This window comes from Alexandromys fortis, unplaced genomic scaffold (genome assembly GCF_014885135.2).
Source record: "Alexandromys fortis isolate MF-2015 unplaced genomic scaffold, M_Fortis_MF-2015_v1.1 scaffold_25, whole genome shotgun sequence".
In the NCBI taxonomy this organism is placed as follows: domain Eukaryota; kingdom Metazoa; phylum Chordata; class Mammalia; order Rodentia; family Cricetidae; genus Alexandromys; species Alexandromys fortis.
Genome location: NW_026067904.1, coordinates 14,527,751 through 14,546,616, shown reverse-complemented (window position 1 = coordinate 14,546,616; position 18,866 = coordinate 14,527,751). Strand labels below are relative to the sequence as shown.

The following is an 18,866-nucleotide window of genomic DNA, read 5'->3' as shown; positions in this document are numbered from 1 at the left end:
TTAACATCCAAGCAGTGGTGGTGCACACCTTTAATTCCAGGACTTGGGAGGCAGAAGCAGGCAGATCTCTGAGTTCGAGGCCAGCCTGGTCTACAGAGCAAGTTCCCAACAGCCAGAACTGCACAGAGAAACCCTGTCACAAAAAAAAAAGAGGAGGGAGGGAGAGGGAAAGGAAAGGAAAAGAACAGAAAACAAAAGGAAAAGAAAAGAAAAGAAAAAACCCTACCTTAGGAAGAGAGCTTGCTGTGCCATTGTCTTAGAGTTGTGATGAAACCCACTACCAAAAGTAAGCTGGAGAGACTGGAGGCAGGAGCTGGTGTAGAGGCCATGGAGGAGTGTTGCTTACTGGTTTGCTCATCATGGCTTGCTCAGCCTGCTTTCTTATAGAACCTAAGACCCCAGCAGCCCAGGGGTGACCCACCCCCATTAATCACCAATTTTAAAAAGGCCCTGCAGGCTTGCCTACAGCCCGATCTTATTGAGGCGCTTTCGTAATTGAGACCCCATCCTCTCAGATGACTCTAGCTTGTGTTGAGATAACTGTCCAGCACAGCCACCGTGTACTCCACACCCATTCATCAAAACAAGCGCAGGGAACGCGTGTTACTGAATATTAATTTTTATTAAATGCCCATGAATTTCCCTATTGCAAAAAAAAATTTCTTTTACTTGTAAAAAAAAAAGTAGAAATATATGCTTCTGAAAACAGTTATGACCTTTATAAAAATCAATCGAAAGTACTTGCTTTGTTAGACATGGTGGATCAGGCCACCTAAGGCAGCACCTACTGCGGGGAGCAGAAAGATGGAGAAACATCCAAGGCCAGCTTGGCTTGCAGAGTGAGTTATAGGCCCAAGAAAGAGCTATATTTTTTGTTCCAAAAGTACGAATAATTGTAAGGGCCAGAGGTAGTAGATGACTTCAAAAATAGTGTTTCTTGTCACATGTGAACTCACAGAGACTGTGACATCATATAAAACATGTTCAAGCCAGACAAACTCCCAGCATGGAGGGGAAAGTTGGGTACCAAGTCCCAGCCCTTGCTGGGGAGCTATTGGCTTTTGAAGGCTGCTAAGAGGAAGAGTCAGTTTTAATGGCGTGGCACCTGATATATTGACACAGTCTAGGGCAGTCCTCTCACCCAAGAGTAACTGAACAGCACTAACTGAACTTCCATGGGTTGAGAGAGAGAGAAGGAGAGAGAGAGAGAGAGAGAGAGAGAGAGAGAGAGAGAGAGAGAGAACACAGAGTTCAGTGAGAAGAAGAGTGGAGGCAGAGCTGGAAGGTTGTGAGATGGACGTGAAGCTGATCAAAATTCACTGAGTAAAATTCTCAAAGAATAATAAAAAAAATCATAATGAAACCTCTTAAACCTTTCATGTTTATGGATTTCCAAGCTAACAGGATTTGCAGCTGGCGGCTGTCGGTGTGACAGTGGACTGCCCGTGCAGCTGTGTCCCCAGCTTTCGCCTTGTTGTTTAAATCATGTCTCTCTGCGTGTGCTCATGGGCTCCGCTTCCTCTGCAGTAATGTTGGCTTTGTCTCTCTAGGAAGTGGACTACGAGACAATGAAGGATCTCAACTTCAGCATCGTTGTCACTAATAAAGCAGCTTTCCACAAGTCTGTTAGGAACAAGTTCAAGCCCACGCCCATCCCCATCACGGTCAAGGTCAAGAACGTGGTGGAAGGCATCCATTTCAAGAGCAACGTGGTCTCCGTCCGAGCCAGTGAGGCGATGGATAGATCCAGCCTCAGCCGGTCGATTGGAAAATTTCAAGTTTTTGATGAAGACACTGGACAAGCAGCCAAAGTAAAGTAAGATATGGCTATGAGTGTGTTTCCAGGTTTTAATTACCTCACATGCCAGGGTTTTTAAATGTCAGTTTTCAAAACTCATTAGAAAATCATGGCAGCTCATTCCTTCACACCCCAGAATAACAGTTTGCCGAAGGCCCTATAATCAGTTCTTCCCAAACTGAGCCTGCCGTTGAAGGAAGGTGGAGTTTCCTTCTTTCCGTCAGCCTCTGTGTGAAGCAGGGCTGGGCTGGTCACCTCCAAGACGCCTACTAGAGAAGGGTGAAAACATCTCAGAAAATAACTGTAAAATTCTCTATTTCCAGCACACTAGGGGGTGAGGAAGTAGCAGATCACATGTGAACGATGCCAGCGCACTATTATAACCAGGACTGTGAAGGCTGAGGCAGGGGTGTTCTGAGATCCTGGCCAACCTGAGCTGTACAGTGACACCCTGTCTCAAATAGGTGAATGAAGAGAGAATCTTGTCACAAATTCCACTTCACACACGTTGTTTTAATAGTTTCACACGTTCCTGGGCTTGGGGATTTAGCTCAGAAGTCGATTGCTTACTTGGCAAATGCAAGGCCCTGGGTTCAGTCCTGAGCTTTCGGGGATGGGGGTTGTAATTTCACACATATCAGTATGGGAGTAGTCATTTTATGTACAATTAAATTCCAAGAATTAATCTTTATTTAAGCCACTTTATTTATTTCAAGGAGAGGTGAGCTTTTCTGTGTGTGCACATGAATGAATATCTGTACCACATGTCTGCATGAGCCCACAGACATCAGAAGAGGAAGCCGGGCTCCCGGGACCTAAAGTTACAGGAACTTGTGAGCCACTTGGTGGGTACTGGGAATGGAAGCATGGTCCTCTCCAAGATGGCTAAGCACTCTTGACCACAGGGAACTTGGATGTGGGGGGCGGGGTCTGTCACCGTGCTAAGGAGTTCATTGTGCCCTGTCTCTATAGCTTACACTAACATCTTTTAGGATTATCAGAGTGCATCTCTCTATACAAAGCTGCTCTTTATGAAGTTACGTAGTTGAGTTTGAAGACTTCCTCCTGCAGCTCAGACACACAGGCTTGGGGACCTTCTGCTCTATAACAAAGATGCTCTGGTGCTCACCTTCCTTAGGCCTGTGTCCCTGGGTGCTGGCGCTTCATAAAACATCTAAAAACAGGACCAGCTGTGGCAAGAAGGCTCCCCAACTGTCTGATTGTATTTCCTGAGTCTCCATTAATGGAATCTATGGGCCATAGAGTGGGTGACTCTTCCCCAAATTGGTACTAACAAGTGCCTTCCACTAACGTCTTTGTAAGCATCTTTTATTCGCCCTTCCACAGGGGTATACTTTTAGCTTCTGCTACTCTATGTGCCCCACAGGGCCACCTGTAACCAAGTCCTCAGACTAGAGGACTCTGTGTGATTTTTCTCTGCATTTGCTGAGAAGCTTGTATGTTCTAATACTATTGAGACTGGCCTCCTGGCAATTTTTTTAAATTTTGCTATTTTTATCAGGGCCTGTGACTATTATGAAAAGGGTGTGCATTCTTTGAAGAAAATAAAATATGCTTCTTTCCCAAAAGAGTCTTCCTTCCTTGTTTAGCGTGCACTTTAGAACAGGAGTGACCTAAGCATCCACTCACACCTGTGAGTTTTCATAAGTTCTGGGAGGCACAGCTAAGTTAAGCCATTTAACTCATTAGTAATTCCTGCTTTTGAAGTCTTCATAAAGACGGGAAGGTCTGGAAATGGCTCGGCACTTAGAGCACCTGCAGCTTTTGCAGAGGAACCAGTTTGGTTCCTAGATCCTCAGGTGGCTCAGTCACCCGTACCAGCTCCGGAGGCTCTGACCCCCTCTTCCGGCCTCTGAGGGCATCTGCTTGCACATGCACACATCCACACGCAGATAAGCACTTACACGTAATTCAATATTAAAATAATAAACTTACACATAATTCAATATTAAAATAATAAACTTACACATAATTCAATATTAAAATAATAAACTTACACATGATTCAATATTAAAATAATAAAAATCCTTTTAAAGATATACTAAGGACAGCAAAAGAATCATGTCTTTAATTTTGTCGTAGTGTGGTATTGAACTGATTACCCATCCAGTAATTTATGGATATTGATATAACATGTGAGCTGTTTGTCCTGCCCAAATGCTGAGTTCCACCGTGGATCAGTTGCAAAGCTCCTTAAATGGCATCACGTAACACATGCCCTGTGCCGTGCTGATTGACGACCTGTGCCGTGCCGATGAGACGACCGCAGTGTGAAATGCTATGGAAATGGAAAACCAGGGGCAGGCAAATCAATGCCTGCTTTAAAATTCCTGACGGACATTCAGAAGTACCTGGGAAAACCCAAATGTGCTGCCATTTGCTTTTTACATTTTATTTTCACAGTTTTATTTTTACAGTTTTAGCTGTTTTTTGTTTATTAAGACAGAGTGTCATTAGCCCAGGCTGGCCTTGAACTCACTATGTAAGACAAGAATAACCTTCAACTCCTGATCCTTCTGCCTTAACCTCCCAAGTTCTGAATCATACCTTCCTCTATAATCAGTTACTAGTAACAACAGCAGGCATAAAAGGCAGTTCAAGCATACAAGTGGGTTATTTCCAAATAGTATACACAAATATTACTATAGATCAGACATCCCTTGTCATGTCCTTAAATAGCGACTTACTAGAAAATGAATTATTGATTTGATTGAACCAAGAGACTCGTGTGTTTGCCTTGTGTTTGTAGTTTATATGTTAAACTCAATAGTACTCTGTATACAATTCTGAAAACATAATATGAGCATATTTCCTGTGCCTTCTTGTAGCTGACTTTTCACACTGATTTTCCTCACTTCAGAGAGGAAACCCAGAAATGTGTCGTCTTCACTTTTAGCCGGTTCGCTTGAAAGTCATCATTCCTAACAACATACAGCATCTCAAAATGTTTAGGTGCTTCCAGTTGAGGCAACCACTGTTTTTTAAGTTATTTTTATATATTGACAACATCCCAGTATACTGTATACCATAAACCATGTGACATTCAGATCCAGTGTGTGTAACAAGTACCTGCACAATGGGGTGTAGTTAGGTTGAGGGAGGCAGAGATGTTAGTCCCAGTGTGCCCAGAATTAAGGATGAACTTGGTGTTTGTTTTGGAACAGATATGCGAAAGTGGAAGACATAGACAACTGGGTCTCCGTGGATTCTGCCACTTCGGAAATTAAGCTTGTAAAGATTCCCGATTTTGAATCTAGATATGTCCAGAATGGCACCTACACTGTAAAGGTTGTGGCCATATCCAGTGGTAAGTTGTTAAACAGATGTTTTGTGTGACTAAATGCGTTCAGATTTATCTTTCAGCACAGGAAGCATGTGTTTTGTGTATAAAAGGCTCACCTCTTCAGCGGTTATGCCTTCATATTCTTGCTTACATAGTGACTTAGAACTGATTCGAATCTGAGACCCAGCTGGGATGGGAGGGTGCCCTCAGCGGTTAGCACCCCCTCCTTACCTGACTGGCCGGTGGTCAGCCATAGACTCAGAAGTGTGAACGCTCTCCTGTTTATTTTCAAGATCATCCTCAAAAAACCATCACTGGCACCGTTGTTATCACCGTTGAAGACAGCAATGACAATTGCCCCACGCTGGTGGAGCCAGTACAGAGTATCTGCGAGGATGCCCCTTACGTGAATGTCACTGCCAAGGATCTGGATGGACCCCAGCACAGCGGGCCGTTCACGTTCTCCATCCTCGACCAGCCGTCTGCAACAGCAGAGCAGTGGAAAATAGTGCACCAGGAAGGTGCGTAGATGATTGACCTCATCAAAATCTGAACAGTAAGCATGGTAGATATCGAAGATGTTTATAACATAGGCTGTTTCTTCTCTCAGATTTTACTTCTAGTTTAATTCCCGTGCTTTCTGACCAGGCGTGGTGACACCTTTAGTCACAGCACTTGGGAGGTAGAACAATAGATGTCTGTGAGTTCAAGGCCAGCTTAGTCTCCATCAGGAGTTCAACCCAGCCAAAGCTACACAGTGAGACCCTGTACCAAAAATAGTAGTCACAATAGTAATGTAGGCCATGTTTCTTCTCTCAAATTGTACTTCCACTGTAATCCCCAATGTAGTTCTCAAGGGGCTTATGAAATGAGGCTCTGAGCCTACAACAGTATTTCAGCTCAAGCACTTTTGTCTCATAAAATGGGGAGACTGGAGCTGTGTACAGCAATCAGACATTTACAAAGTGATCTCATAATTCTGTTTAAAATTGTGTTTATTGAGCATGTACTGCATGCCAGGCCCTCTGCACACACCGTCTCAGCTAATCCTTGCTCAGTCGCATCATTTCCTGATGGTGGAGAACGCTGGCCTTACTCAGGTGTAGGGACTTGTTAAAAGGCACAAAGCTAGTTTGTGATGGACATGACCTGGCAAAGGGTCTGATGCTCATGCTAACCCGGCGCCTGTGGACACAGTCACTGTATCTTGGGCTTATTTCTCTTGCTGATGTGATCTTTTGAGTGTCCTTGGGACAGTCTCAAATGCGGAAAATTCTACCCAGAAAACTGTTTAGCAAGCGCTGTTCATGTCAGAAAAATTTACAGCAATTATCAGCAACCATCTTATCAGTTATTATAACTTACTTAAAATAGTTCAGAGGAAGGTTTTGTTGGGTTTCCCACTACTTTTTGATTTTTTTTTTTTTTTGGATACACACACAAGTCTGGTACAGTGGTTCTCACAACCCTCGCACTTGGGAGGCAGAAGCAAGACAACTGTTTTGAGATTAGCCTCGACCTCACATCAAGTTCCAGACCAGCCTAATCTACATAGCTAGGCCCTGTCTCAAAGAAATAATGTCAGCAAGGTAACCCAATAGGAGAAGGTGTTTAATGCCAAGCTCTTAACTACTGAGTTCACACCCAGGACCCGTCTTTAACCTCCACATGCTGACCATGGTACTGGAACACACAGGCCTAGCCACACCCACCATAAATAAATAAATGCAACACTCTCTCTCTTTCTGTGTGTGTGTGTTGTTGTTGTTGTTGTTGTCATTTCTGTTTGCTTAATTTTTGAAACAGGGTCTTACTCTGTAGCCTATGCTGGTCTCAAACTCTGCTATTATCCTGCCTCAACAGTTGGGTGCTAACTGTAGGCAGAGGCTGCTTGTTCATTTCCTGGCTGCCCAGACCCAAAATAATCACACAGAAGTTATATTAATTAAAACACTGCTCAGTCTATTAGCTTAGGCTTCTTATTACCTAACTCTTACATCTTAAATTAACCCATTTCTATTCATCTGTGTATCGCCATGTGGCTATGACCTACCAGTAAGGTTCCGTCCTGCTTCTGTCTCCTTTGGTGGCCACAAGGCATCTTCCTGATTCCGCCTTCTTTTCTCCTCTATCTCTGCTTGGAATTCCCACCTTGCTCTATTCTGCGTTGTCACAGGCCCAAAGCAGATTCTTTATTAACCAATGGTAATAAAATATATTCACAGCACACTGAGGGGAATCTCATATCAGTTAACATCTTTCTTTACCTTTTTTATGTCTTTTACTGTATTCTAATGCTGTAAAATAATGTGAAATTCCATTATCAAATTTCTTAAGAAAAGAAACCAAACAGTGGATATATACAGAAAAGGTATTGTCTCAAAAGAGTGGAACGAGATAAAAATAAGATGGGCCTGGGCTGAAAATGATCCAAACTGGGGGTGACACCGTGCAGGTTCTGCTACATTTGAAAACTACTTTGGCAGCTTATTTTTTAATAATCAGTAAGATAAACATCATTGAATGAAAATTTTACTCATATAAATGTCATGTCATGCATCGCTGCATTCCCGCTGACTGGACAGTCTTGTGGCTGTTCCAGCATTTGCTAGGACACACGTGTTAGTTAAAAATAAACCTCAGGAAAGCTGAGTCTAACTCTACTCCTCTGCTGGTCAAACTTCTTTTGGAATCTATGGACACGTTTGATGAGCACAGGGAATGAACTCCATGGGGAAGGCTGGGGAGGGATAACACTCACACCCGGAGCTACAGTAAGGCCCTTCCCGTGGGTTGGTCTCTCTTCCCTCGGCAGCCGCTCGTTTTCATTGCCTTGTGCCTCCCCCTCCCAGGGACCAGTGTGCTGCTGCGGCAAAGCGAGTGGAAGCTCGGGAGGAGTGAGGTCCCCGTCCTCATTTCCGACAGCCAGGGCTTCAGCTGCCCCGAGACGCAGGTCCTTCAGCTCACCGTCTGTGAGTGTCTGAAGGGTGGTGGCTGTGCAGCAGCCCAGTATGACAACTACGTTGGCCTGGGGCCCGCCGCAATCGCTCTCATGATCCTGGCCCTGCTGCTCTTGCTGCGTAAGTCTTCAGAGTCTTCCGTCCAGAGTGACGTCGTCTTGATAAACTCTGGGGGCGGGGGGGGGGGGGGGGCCCAGCTGTATTCCCAGTACCAGAAGCAGTGTCAATAGGTCTTCAGAAAAGCTTGCCACGTGCATATGCCATGTGGATATAAGGTTATTTTTACAAACCTCTTGTATTCCAATCCAACCATGCTTTGCACAGTCAAGTCATTGAGGCTCCCCTGCCTCCATTCCTGCCTTTTCAGCTTGCCTCTGGCCAGCCTCAGACACTGTCAACTCTTTTCTAAGTACTCTGTGTGTCTTTGCAATAACAAGCTGAGCCCAGACAGTCCTGCTCGCCCTCCAGTCCACCAAAGGCCTGAGGTCGCCTGCAGTCCCAGTCTACTTGAACTTTGGCAGAGCACACACGACGTCTAAGACAGCCTCTAAAACAGCCTGGGCTGTCTCCATGGAAAGAGGAGGAACCCGTTAAAGACACTTGTAGATGGCTAGTTAAATACACAGAACCCAACAATTTACAGTGGCGCTCTAGCCCATTGGTTCTATTTGCTGGTGAGTGGCTTGTTCTGACTTACCATGGAGTTGGGTGTGCATATTTTACCCAGGGATTCCACGCCCTGGCTTCCCATCCCAGCTTCTCTGAAGCCTAACCTGTCACTCAGCCCATGACACTTGATTACTATAGGAGCTGGCTGTGTAGCTTAGTGGTAGAGCGCTTACCTAACATGCCTAGCCTCAACTTCCAAATTTCATAGAAATGAGCATGGTGATACAGCACACTTGTGACCCCAAAACTTAGGAAGAGGAAACAGAGGTGTCAGACCTTCAGAGTCTTTCTCAGTTACACATTGAGTTTAAGGCCTGTCTGGGTTGTATAATCACTTGACAGAAAATAAAAATAGAAACCAAAGAAAAGGAAATAATATTAGGTAATTGAAAGGCAAACTGGAGCGTCAGAGTCAGGTCTCGTACCCAGCCCCACTCTGAGGTAAAGTGCAATAGCTTTGGTGTGCTAGAATATGTTGATGTTTTCATCTGTTCTTACCACCCCCAGGTTTTGTGTGTGCATGTGCACACGCGTGTGCGAGTGTTTTGGATGGAGCTTTAGAGAGAGACAACGTTTCAGGCTCCCAAGCAGCTAAGCGCTGGGAGATCACAGGCACATGCCACTGTGCTTGGCTGCTTTCGATCGCTCTGTTACATCTCTTAGATAGCAACCTGACAAAAAAAGATTTCTACAGTAGCCTTAAGACATTCCGTCTTTACCTTGGTCCTCTGATTTACATCTGATCTCATCCAGTCACAGTATTCTGCTCACTAGCCAGAGACAGGCTCTCTGTAATGAATAAGACCTTTGAGTCAGAGGGCTCTGTCTGCCTTCAGGCTTTGGTGTAATTCAACCAAAGCAAAGTTGGGAAGGTTGGACCACAGTGAAGAAACACAAAACATAAAGATGAAGTGTCAAATAAGTGAAGCCTGGGCTCCAAGAAGCTTAGTGTGAATGCTAAATGGTGTGGCCTTCGTTGGAAAATGGACTCTGGACTCTGCTTTGCTTTGTACAGTTGTACCGCTCTTGCTGCTGTTATGCCACTGTGGAGAGGGCGCCAAAGGCTTCGCCCCCATTCCCGGGACCATAGAGATGCTGCACCCTTGGAATAATGAAGGGGCACCTCCTGAGGACAAGGTCAGTTCATCAAACAGTGGCACTCTCTGGTCTGATTTCATCGGGAGGATGTGGGGCGTTTGAACAATCTCACTCTGTAGCCCAGACTAGCCTTGAACTCAAAACAGTCCTCCTGCCTTGTACTCCCGAGTATGGGGATTACAGCTGTGAACCACCATGCCCAGCCTTATTTTATGATTTTAAAGGGGTCTTACTTAGAGGGTATTTGCAATATTTTTGGTCATGAGAGATTGACATAGTTATTGAATTGCAAAACCTATACGTTAAGAGCTGGCATCCAACTCTTTTTTTTTTTTTTTTTTTTTTGGATTTTCGACAGGGTTTCTCCTTAGCTTTTGGTTCCTGTCCTGGAACTAGCTCTTGTAGACCAGGCTGGCCTCGAACTCACAGCAATCCGCCTGCCTCTGCCTCCCGAGTGCTGGGATTAAAGGTGTGCGCCACCACCGCCGGCTTGGCATCCAACTCTTAAAGTCCTTAGCATCTAGGAAGTGACAGTGTCTGGAAGACTGGGCCCTCCATCTTTGGGATCTGACTGTTCACAGTGGAACTGATTAGAGGGACCCAGCAGATGACCATGCTTGCTGGAGAGGAAAAGCCCTCTACCTTTCAACGTCAGGGAGCCTGTGCTGGTGTTGTGGTGTGACAGAGAGGGCAGAACAATGGCCGTTAAATTGCATGCACATGCTTGTCCAGCAGTGGTCATTGGATCTCACGCACATGCCTTGGTTAAACAGCAAGTTCCCGCAATAGTGTATTCTCGTGTGCTAGAGCAGACTTGAGGGACTTTGACTGTACTGTGGTATATCCTGTGCTAACAAGAATGCAGACCAAGAGTCAGCAGGTGATCCAAGCTATGTAGAACAAGAGGCAGGGAGAGCAGGAGCCTGTGGGAATTTAGACTTGGAACTTCTGCCCCACTGCTAAGTGGTCCTCTTAGCACCCCTTCCGTTCTCAGCATAGTCCGCTGACAGAGGTAGACCCCAACCCCCAAGGCGCTTTTGAAGTGGCCCAAATCCCTTTTCCTATTGCTGATGGTCAGATCCCCTGTTCTTCCAATGTGTCTTCACCCGGGGTCTCTCTTCATCTGCCACAAGTACCATTTCCTGCAGGATATATGTTTCAACAGCAAGTGTCAGGAAGCTGAATATTGGCAAGGAAGAACATGATGGTTCTCCATGTTGATTACTGTCTTAGTTAGGGTTTCTAATGCGGTGCAGAGACACCGTGACCATGGCAACTCTTACAAAGGAAAGCATTTAATGGGCTGGCTTACTGTTCAAAGGTTTAGTCCATTATCATCATGGTGAGATACGGTGAAAGCAGGCAGACATGGTGCTGGAAAAGAAGCTGAGATTCCTACCCATAGGTAACAGGAAGTAATTTGAGACACTGGGTGTGGCTTGAGTTTATATGAGACCTCAAAGCCCACCTCCACAGTGATACATTTCCTCCAACAAGGCCACACCCACTCAAACAAAGCCACACCTTCTAATAGCGCCACTCCCCTTGGGGACCATTTTCTTTCAAACCACAATTACTTTCCTTGTTACTGTAGCAACAATACCTCACAAAGCAAATTAAGGAAGTAGAGGCTTATTTGGCTCACAGTTTGAGAGATACAGTTCAGCATAGCAAGGAAGGCTTAGTAGCTTGAATGTGAAGAGGCTGGTGACATTGCATCCGCAGTTAGGAAGCAGAGAGCACACAGGAAGTGGTCCACACCCAGGGATACACTGCCTTTATTGACGCTTCATCTCCTAACAGTTCCACCATGTTTCAGAGCATCCCACAAGCTGAGGACCAAGTGGTCAAACACATGAGTCTATGCGGCTCATTTCATATTCAAGCTGCAACACAGTCCTATAATCCCGGTACCTGGGAGAGCAGTGGCAGAGGGTTACAAGTTCAAGACCAGTCTGGACTATACAGTGAAATTTTGTGTCAAACATAAATGAGTAAATGCGGGCAGTCCTGAATCAAGCACCATGGAGCTACTTCAACATGCTCCCCTCCCACCTCCTTCCAGATGCCCCACAGATGGGTTCCATCCCAGACACTAGTTCCTGTCCTCACGCTGGAGTAGCAGCTGAGACATCATGAAGAACTGCCCTGAAGGCAGTTTTTACAAGTTGCATATACTGCTTCTTCTTCTTCATTCTCTTTAATCAGAAGGCGAGAGACTCCTGTCTGGTAGCAATGGAAGACTGGAAATAGAATCTTTATTTTGAATGGCCATGTGTCCAGCTGAAGCCTCAGAGTTTTGTAACTGTCACAGACAACCTCAAGGGGGAGGTGGATTCTGGGAAAGAGAGTAAATCAAGACCACAGGAGGAAATCTGGGCTTTGGGTCCTCCACGGGTTATAGTCAGCTCTTAAGCAGGAAGAAGAAATCCTTCGCAAGACCCCAACAGATGTGTCCCACCCCGTTTTCCTAATTTGCTGAGGAGAAAATAGTTTCTCCCGCCTTCCATTCACTTAGCTCACATCTTCCGCCAAGTACACCGACCCTCTGTCCTTCGAATTCATTTCTGAGCCATGTTTCCCCCTAGGTGGTGCCTTCGCTTCTGGCGGCGGATCACGCCGAGAATTCAGCAGTGAGAAACGGACTAGGAGGTGCAGGCGGCGCGATGATCAAGGAAAGCCTGGTGAAAGGCAGTAGCTCAGCTTCCTTTACCAAAGCACAGCATGAGATGTCCGATATGGACGGGAGATGGGAAGAACACAGAAGCCTCCTTACTGCCGGGGCCACTCATCAAGTGGGGACGGCAGGAGTCATAGCAGCCAATGAAACACTAAGGATAACAAGAGCCACCGGGGCTTCCGGAGGCATGGGTGGGGCTCGGGGAGCTGCTGTGGCGATGAATGAGGAATTCTTAAGAAGCTACTTCACAGAGGTAAGCCCTGGAGGGAGAGGGGAGCATTTACCTAAAAATGTGAAATTCTAGGTTACTAAATGGGCTTTTGAGAGAGGTATAATTAGTGGGAAAGTGTGGGGGCTCTGTTTGGTTGTGTTTACAGGCAGTGGGAACGAGAGCTGGGGTCCATTGAGACAGACAGTGTTCACCAAGTTATGCGTTCACAAATGGCTGCACAGTCCGCTTAGTTCTTACAAAGGCCTTTTCTTCTTGTTTCTGCTGTCAACTTCCTCCTGCTCTGTTCCATGTCATTATCATTCTAAGATGCACACTCAGAAAGCAGATTGAGCCCCGGAAGCTGCCATCCTGTGGCGCAGGGCAAACCACAGTGGCAGAACCAAACGTGGGCTCTGGTGGCTGCTTGTCTCATTAAGATAAAACACCTGACAGACAGGGCTTGAGGGAGCGTTCCGCTGGGCTCATGGCTGGAGAAGTTAGCTGCAGACCATCACCAGGAGACTCATGAGGTAACTAGTCAAATTAGGTCTGCCGTCAAGAGGCAGAGAGAGGTGCAGGTTGGTGCTCAGCTCACGGTCTTCTTTCCTTTCTTTGGTTTGGGAACCCAGCCCATGGATGGCACCACCCACATTTAGTGTGGGTGAGCCTTCCACCCTCATTCAATCCTCTTTACAAACTGCCTCAGAGACACATAGAGGCGTGCCGGCAAGGTGATTCTCCATTCAGTCAAGTCAATAATGAAGATTAATCATCACAGGCTCAGCCGGACAATGGTGGCGCACGCCTTTAATCCCAGCACTCGGGAGGCAGAGGCAGGCGGATCTCTGTGAGTTCAAGATCAGCCTGGTCTACAAGAGCTAGTTCCAGGACAGGCTCCAAAGCCACAGAGAAACCCTGTCTCGGAAAACCAAAAAAAAAAAAAAATCATCACAGGCTCTTTCGGACTCTCTCCCTTTCTACACTTGCATTTCTTTGGTCAAAGGAAGTCATGTGACTATAATAAGTGACCCTGGGTCAAAAAAAAAAAAAAAATACAACCTCCCTGAGGAAGCAGGCATAGGGGAATAAACACAGGAAGGAGGACAGAGAACATAGCCTAAAACAGGCAGGCTAGTAGATCTACTTACAGTTTTGTTTCTTTGGTTTTTTTATTTGTTTTAATTTATTGATTGATTTTGTGTGTACGGATGCTTTGCCTACATGTCTGTCTATGCACCACACGCAGGCATTGAAAAAGGCATCAGATCTCGGGAACCGGAGGAACGTACGGCTGCAAGCTGTCGTGTGGGTGGTGGGAATCAAACCTGGGTCCTCTGGAAGATCAGCAAGTGCTCTTAAGCACTGAGCCATCTCTTCAGTTCCACATGTTTGCTGTTTATACAATAAAACATGTCATTCTGATGGGAATTCACAACGAAACCATGGAGAAAGTTCCATGAAAGATGGTGGTCAGAGATCGTGGCCTGAGACTAGCGACTGGAAACAGGACTGGAAACAAGTGTTACATGTAGACAGAATTCATCCAGAATATATGCATTACTGGGACCAGATCTGTTTCAAAACGGAAACTAGTCAATTCATGCAGAAGCCGACCACTCCTAAGTATGTCTTTGCCTTACAACAGGAATTGAAAGCCTTGATTTTTTTCAAATCAAGCCAAAACTCCTGGAGAAACAGACAAACCCACAACTATAGATGCAGGATGGAGCCTATTCTGTCAGAGTAGAGAGGAAGTTGGCAAGGATGCAAGAAACATAGCAGCACTGTTAACCGACTGAATCTAACAGCCACGGTTGAGCGCTGGGTGTCACAGTGCTTGAATAGGTCTGGTAGCATTGCAGGGGTTAGAAGTTTAGCTCAATGGAAGCGCTTAAAGCTCTAGGTTCAAAGTCCAGTCTCTCCCCCAAAAGAGGAAAGGGAGCCAGAACTTCAAAGCTTTCATAAGATGGTCAGAGGAATCAACGGCTGGGTGTGGAGACACACCTCTCTAACTGCAGCGTGCTGGAGGCAGAGGCAGGAAGACACAGCTGCATACTGAGTTTGAGGCCAGCCTAGGATACATAGCATTATATCTGAAAGATAGCAGAAATTTTCAAACCTATTCATTGCTTACATGGGCTTTGGCCAATTCCGTTTGCTGTTATTTTCTACCTGTTTTTTCTATTCTGTCTCACACTCTCCCAAACACATATGCACACCTACAAACACACACATGTTCTCTGCTACCACAGTACAGCTAACAAACTAAGAAACTGAAATTGATACAATTTACATCTCAGTTTAGTCAGTGGTAAATTCCATGATAATGGTAATTGTCTTCTAAAGCAATTAGCTTTCCTGTGTGATGTCTAATTGGGTTACCGAGACACTATTCACTTTCTGTCTGGCATTGCGCTCCCAACGGTTTTTTTCTTCTTGCATAGTATTGATGTTTATGAGAAGACAGGCCAGCTGTGATGTAGGATGTCTCATTGTGTTGCTCTTATGTTTCCTTGTATTTAGACTCAATTTTCCTTAGCTTTTGCCTTATAAACAGGAGCATCAAGCCTTGTTTTTAAATGAATTTGTGTCGGTAATGATCCGGCCCCGTTCTTTTTTCCGTGTTAGAAAGCGGCCTCCTATGCTGAGGACGACGACCTCCACATGGCCAAAGACTGCCTCCTCGTTTACTCCCAGGAAGAGACGGACTCTCTCCGAGGCTCCATTGGCTGCTGCAGCTTTATCGAGGGAGAACGTGATGACCTCTTCTTAGACGACCTGGGGTTTAAATTCAAGACACTAGCCGAAGTTTGCCTGGGCCGAAAGATCAATTTGGATGTGGACGTTGAACACAGGCAGAAGCCTGTCCAAGAAGCCAGCGTGAAGCCAGCGTCGGGCTCACACTACGAGCAAATGATGGTCAGCTCAGAGAGCACATACTCCTCTGACCATGGCTTCCAAGTCTCGAAACCTCTGCCTGAAGCACACACAGAGAAAGTCACGCAGGAAGTTGTCACCGAAAGCTCTGTGTCTTCCAGGCAGAGTCAAAAGGTAATGCCACCAGCTCCTGATCCCGTGGCTTCTGGTAACATCATAGTGACAGAAACTTCCTATGCCACAGGCGCCACAGGGCAGCCCAGCACTGTGATCCTGGGTCCTAGACAGCCGCAGAGCCTAATTGTGACAGAGAGGGTGTATGCTCCAGCCTCCACCTTGGTAGGTCAGCATTATGCCAATGGCGAAAATGTCGTTGTTACTGAACGACTGATCCAGCCCAATGGCGGCGTCCCTAAGCCCGTCGAGGTCACCCAGCATCTGAAAGATGCGCAGTATGTCATGGTGAGTGAAAGGGAGAGCATCCTTGCCCCCAGCTCTGCCGTGCAGCCCACTCTGGTAATGCCCAGTGTGGCAGCAGGACAGAACGTCACAGTGACAGAAAGAGTAGTGACCCCTGCTTCCACACTGCAGTCTGGTTACCAGATTCCTAGCGAAACCTCTCTCAAGGCTAGGAAGACTGTGGTTTCCAGTGTGGGAGGCCTGGGCCCTCTGCATAGTTCAGAGGAATCTGGCCATCGCAATTCTACCGTAACCACATCTTCCACCAGGGTCACCAAGCACAGCACCGTGCAGCATTCTTACTCCTAAACAGAAACCAGCTGCAGTCTGACTGGAGCTTAACCGGCTTCGCTGGATGTGTTTTCCCATGCCCCTAACCTTATATGAGCCGTACAAAGGCCTACACACTGAAGTAGTCACTGATGTACCAAGGGCCGCAGTGTCTCTGGAAAGGCTGCATTTCAGAAATACTCTGTGATACTCAGGGGATGGAGGGAAGATGTTGGGCCCTAAGTGCCTTTTAGCACGCTATGCAAGCAATACTCACAGACCAGAGAAGAAAAATTAGCTCCCAGGAACTTACCAAATTAAAGCATGGTTTCTAGTTCATCCGGTCTAGAAGGATGGGTCTCTGCACAGTGCATTGATACCCAGCAGGGACAGTCCCACCCCTTATATTATAAAACCTCATAGGTTACAGGTACCAAATAGCTCGTCTACCCAGAGGAGCATCTCCACTCTGGGCCTCTACTTCTGATGCAGGTTCTCTTTAACTCTGGAACCCTGAGTATCATGGGAGGCCAGAAGGCAGAAACAGAAAAAAACTTGATGCTCTTTTAATTGTGTAAATTGTTGGAACTTTAGAACACTGACATGCTAAGAATACATATTGTGTATTTCTCTACACATGGCATGTATGTACACATGTCCTGTGAGCTTAAAAAATGACTGCATAGTTCTCCTTGTTTCTCAGAGGTCATAAAATATTAAGCATTTCACATTCAGTTAAATACTCCAGGACAGCCACCTGTAGTGACACGTGCCTTTTAGTCCCAGCACTTAGGAGGTATCTGTGAGTTTGAGGTCAGCCTGGTCTATATAAAGAATTCCAGGACATTCAGACCTACAAAGAGAAACTCTGTCTCAAAGAAAAAAAAACAATAATAATCTAGGATAAAATTCATACTTAATTTTTCTGTAATGTGATAATAGTCTTTTTTAAACACTCAGCATATATTTGTTATATATTACAATTTAATGCACTTAGGGGCCGGGTTGATGGCTCAGTGGTTAAGAGTACATTACTACTCTTGCAGAGAGCACTGATTCAGTTTCTGCCGTCCAGCTCCTATGGCTCACTGCCACTGCTAATCCCAACTCGGGGGTCTGATGCCCCCTAATGGCCTCCAGAGGCACTGCACTTACACAATTCCAGGTAGTCAAGAGGCTGGCCCTATCCCGCCCTGTATTCACTGCTTCTTCTTCCTCAGGGCCTCACATAGGTACCAAGCCAGTGTCTGGGGGTCAAACTGAGTCCCACAAACCACTCTTTGCTTACAACTATTCAAACATCAAAAGAACTCTGTTTTCACAATTCTAAATTCTGCTTTTTACCACTCTGACGTCTAAACGTAACTGAAGTTGATATACATGAAGTAAATATTTTACCATAAAAGCCTTGAATTATTGGATCAGTTTCACTCAGCTTCCCTGCCTTGTTTCTTTAAAGAAATCATTGGATTTGTTCAGCTCGTCTGTAGAAAGTATTTTATAAATAAAATTGTTTCTGAAAACAATGTTTCAAAACAAAAAATAAAAAACATGTTTCAAAACCTATATGTATATTAGTAACAATTTATATGTATGCTTCCCACAAAAAAACCTGTTGAAAACAGTCAAATTTCTCAATATTTTGCTAGAAAAATGGGAATTCTCCACTTAAACTTTTATAGATATTTTTGAAATAATGTTTACATGTGCCCCATTGTGAAAACATTTATACCGCTAACTGACTGGTGAAGGGTTTTTACAAATGGTCTGCTAGGGAGTGGAGGCCAACTTATGTCTGCAACCTAGAACTGTTTACTTTCCGCACAGCAAGCTTCGTGTGGGTTTGTTTTGTTTCGTTTTGTTTTCGTTGTAATTGCTGTTATTTTCGCCGTGCTGCAGCGGGAATCGTCCTACTGTGTGAAGCTACAAATATGGCCCATGTGCTTAGGAAACCAAAACTCAGTCTATAATTTTCTCTGTGGGTAGGCTTGGGGCCCCACTTCTCATCTGCACATGTATGGTCTTCCTCGTTGGTTTTCCTCGTTCCTAAAAGGGTGGTTGGGTGGCTTGTCAGTTTTTACATTTGTTCCTTTGGAGGATTGTATTTGTGTGTGTGTTCATGTAAAATATTTCAATAAAAAGACTGTCTTCCTTCAGAGTGGCTCTTCTGCCGGTCTCCCTACTGATCTGTCATATATTACAGGGGGTGCTGCTGCCTGGGGAAGAGAGCTGCCTTGGCAGATGTTCCCGGATTTCCTTATTTAATATGATCTCACTTAATATGATGGGGGAAATTGTGGGGACCCAGGAAAAGACAGGAGCCCTCACTCCAGAGTCCAGTCAAAGCCTCTGTCAACTGAAAATGAAGAATTCCAGAACAATTAACGTTTGCTTTGAAGGTTGAAGACATAGAGACAGTTTTCCTTCTGTGTGAGGTATTTTCAAATAAGAATGTTAAAATAGCGATGAGCCCTGAGTAACCACGAACACGTGGCCTTCAGTATGGCCATCTTCCTTCCCCAGATGATGTTTTGAAAGCT

The 18,866-nt window shown here is 45.4% G+C and overlaps 1 protein-coding gene across 1 annotated transcript in view; it reads left to right on the top strand.

Annotated features, from left to right (window-relative positions):
* The window catches only part of Dsg2 (desmoglein 2), a 46,388-nt gene extending 27,906 nt beyond the window's left edge, over window positions 1-18,482 (top strand). Inside the window, exons 9-15 of the mRNA XM_050134979.1 lie at window positions 1,551-1,816; window positions 4,984-5,126; window positions 5,396-5,623; window positions 7,955-8,182; window positions 9,747-9,868; window positions 12,418-12,762; window positions 15,349-18,482. Coding sequence (XP_049990936.1) covers window positions 1,551-1,816; window positions 4,984-5,126; window positions 5,396-5,623; window positions 7,955-8,182; window positions 9,747-9,868; window positions 12,418-12,762; window positions 15,349-16,365 — 2,349 coding nt within the window. The 3' untranslated portion in view covers window positions 16,366-18,482. The remainder of the gene's footprint in view (window positions 1-1,550; window positions 1,817-4,983; window positions 5,127-5,395; window positions 5,624-7,954; window positions 8,183-9,746; window positions 9,869-12,417; window positions 12,763-15,348) is intronic.
* Window positions 18,483-18,866: the final 384 nt, after the last annotated feature.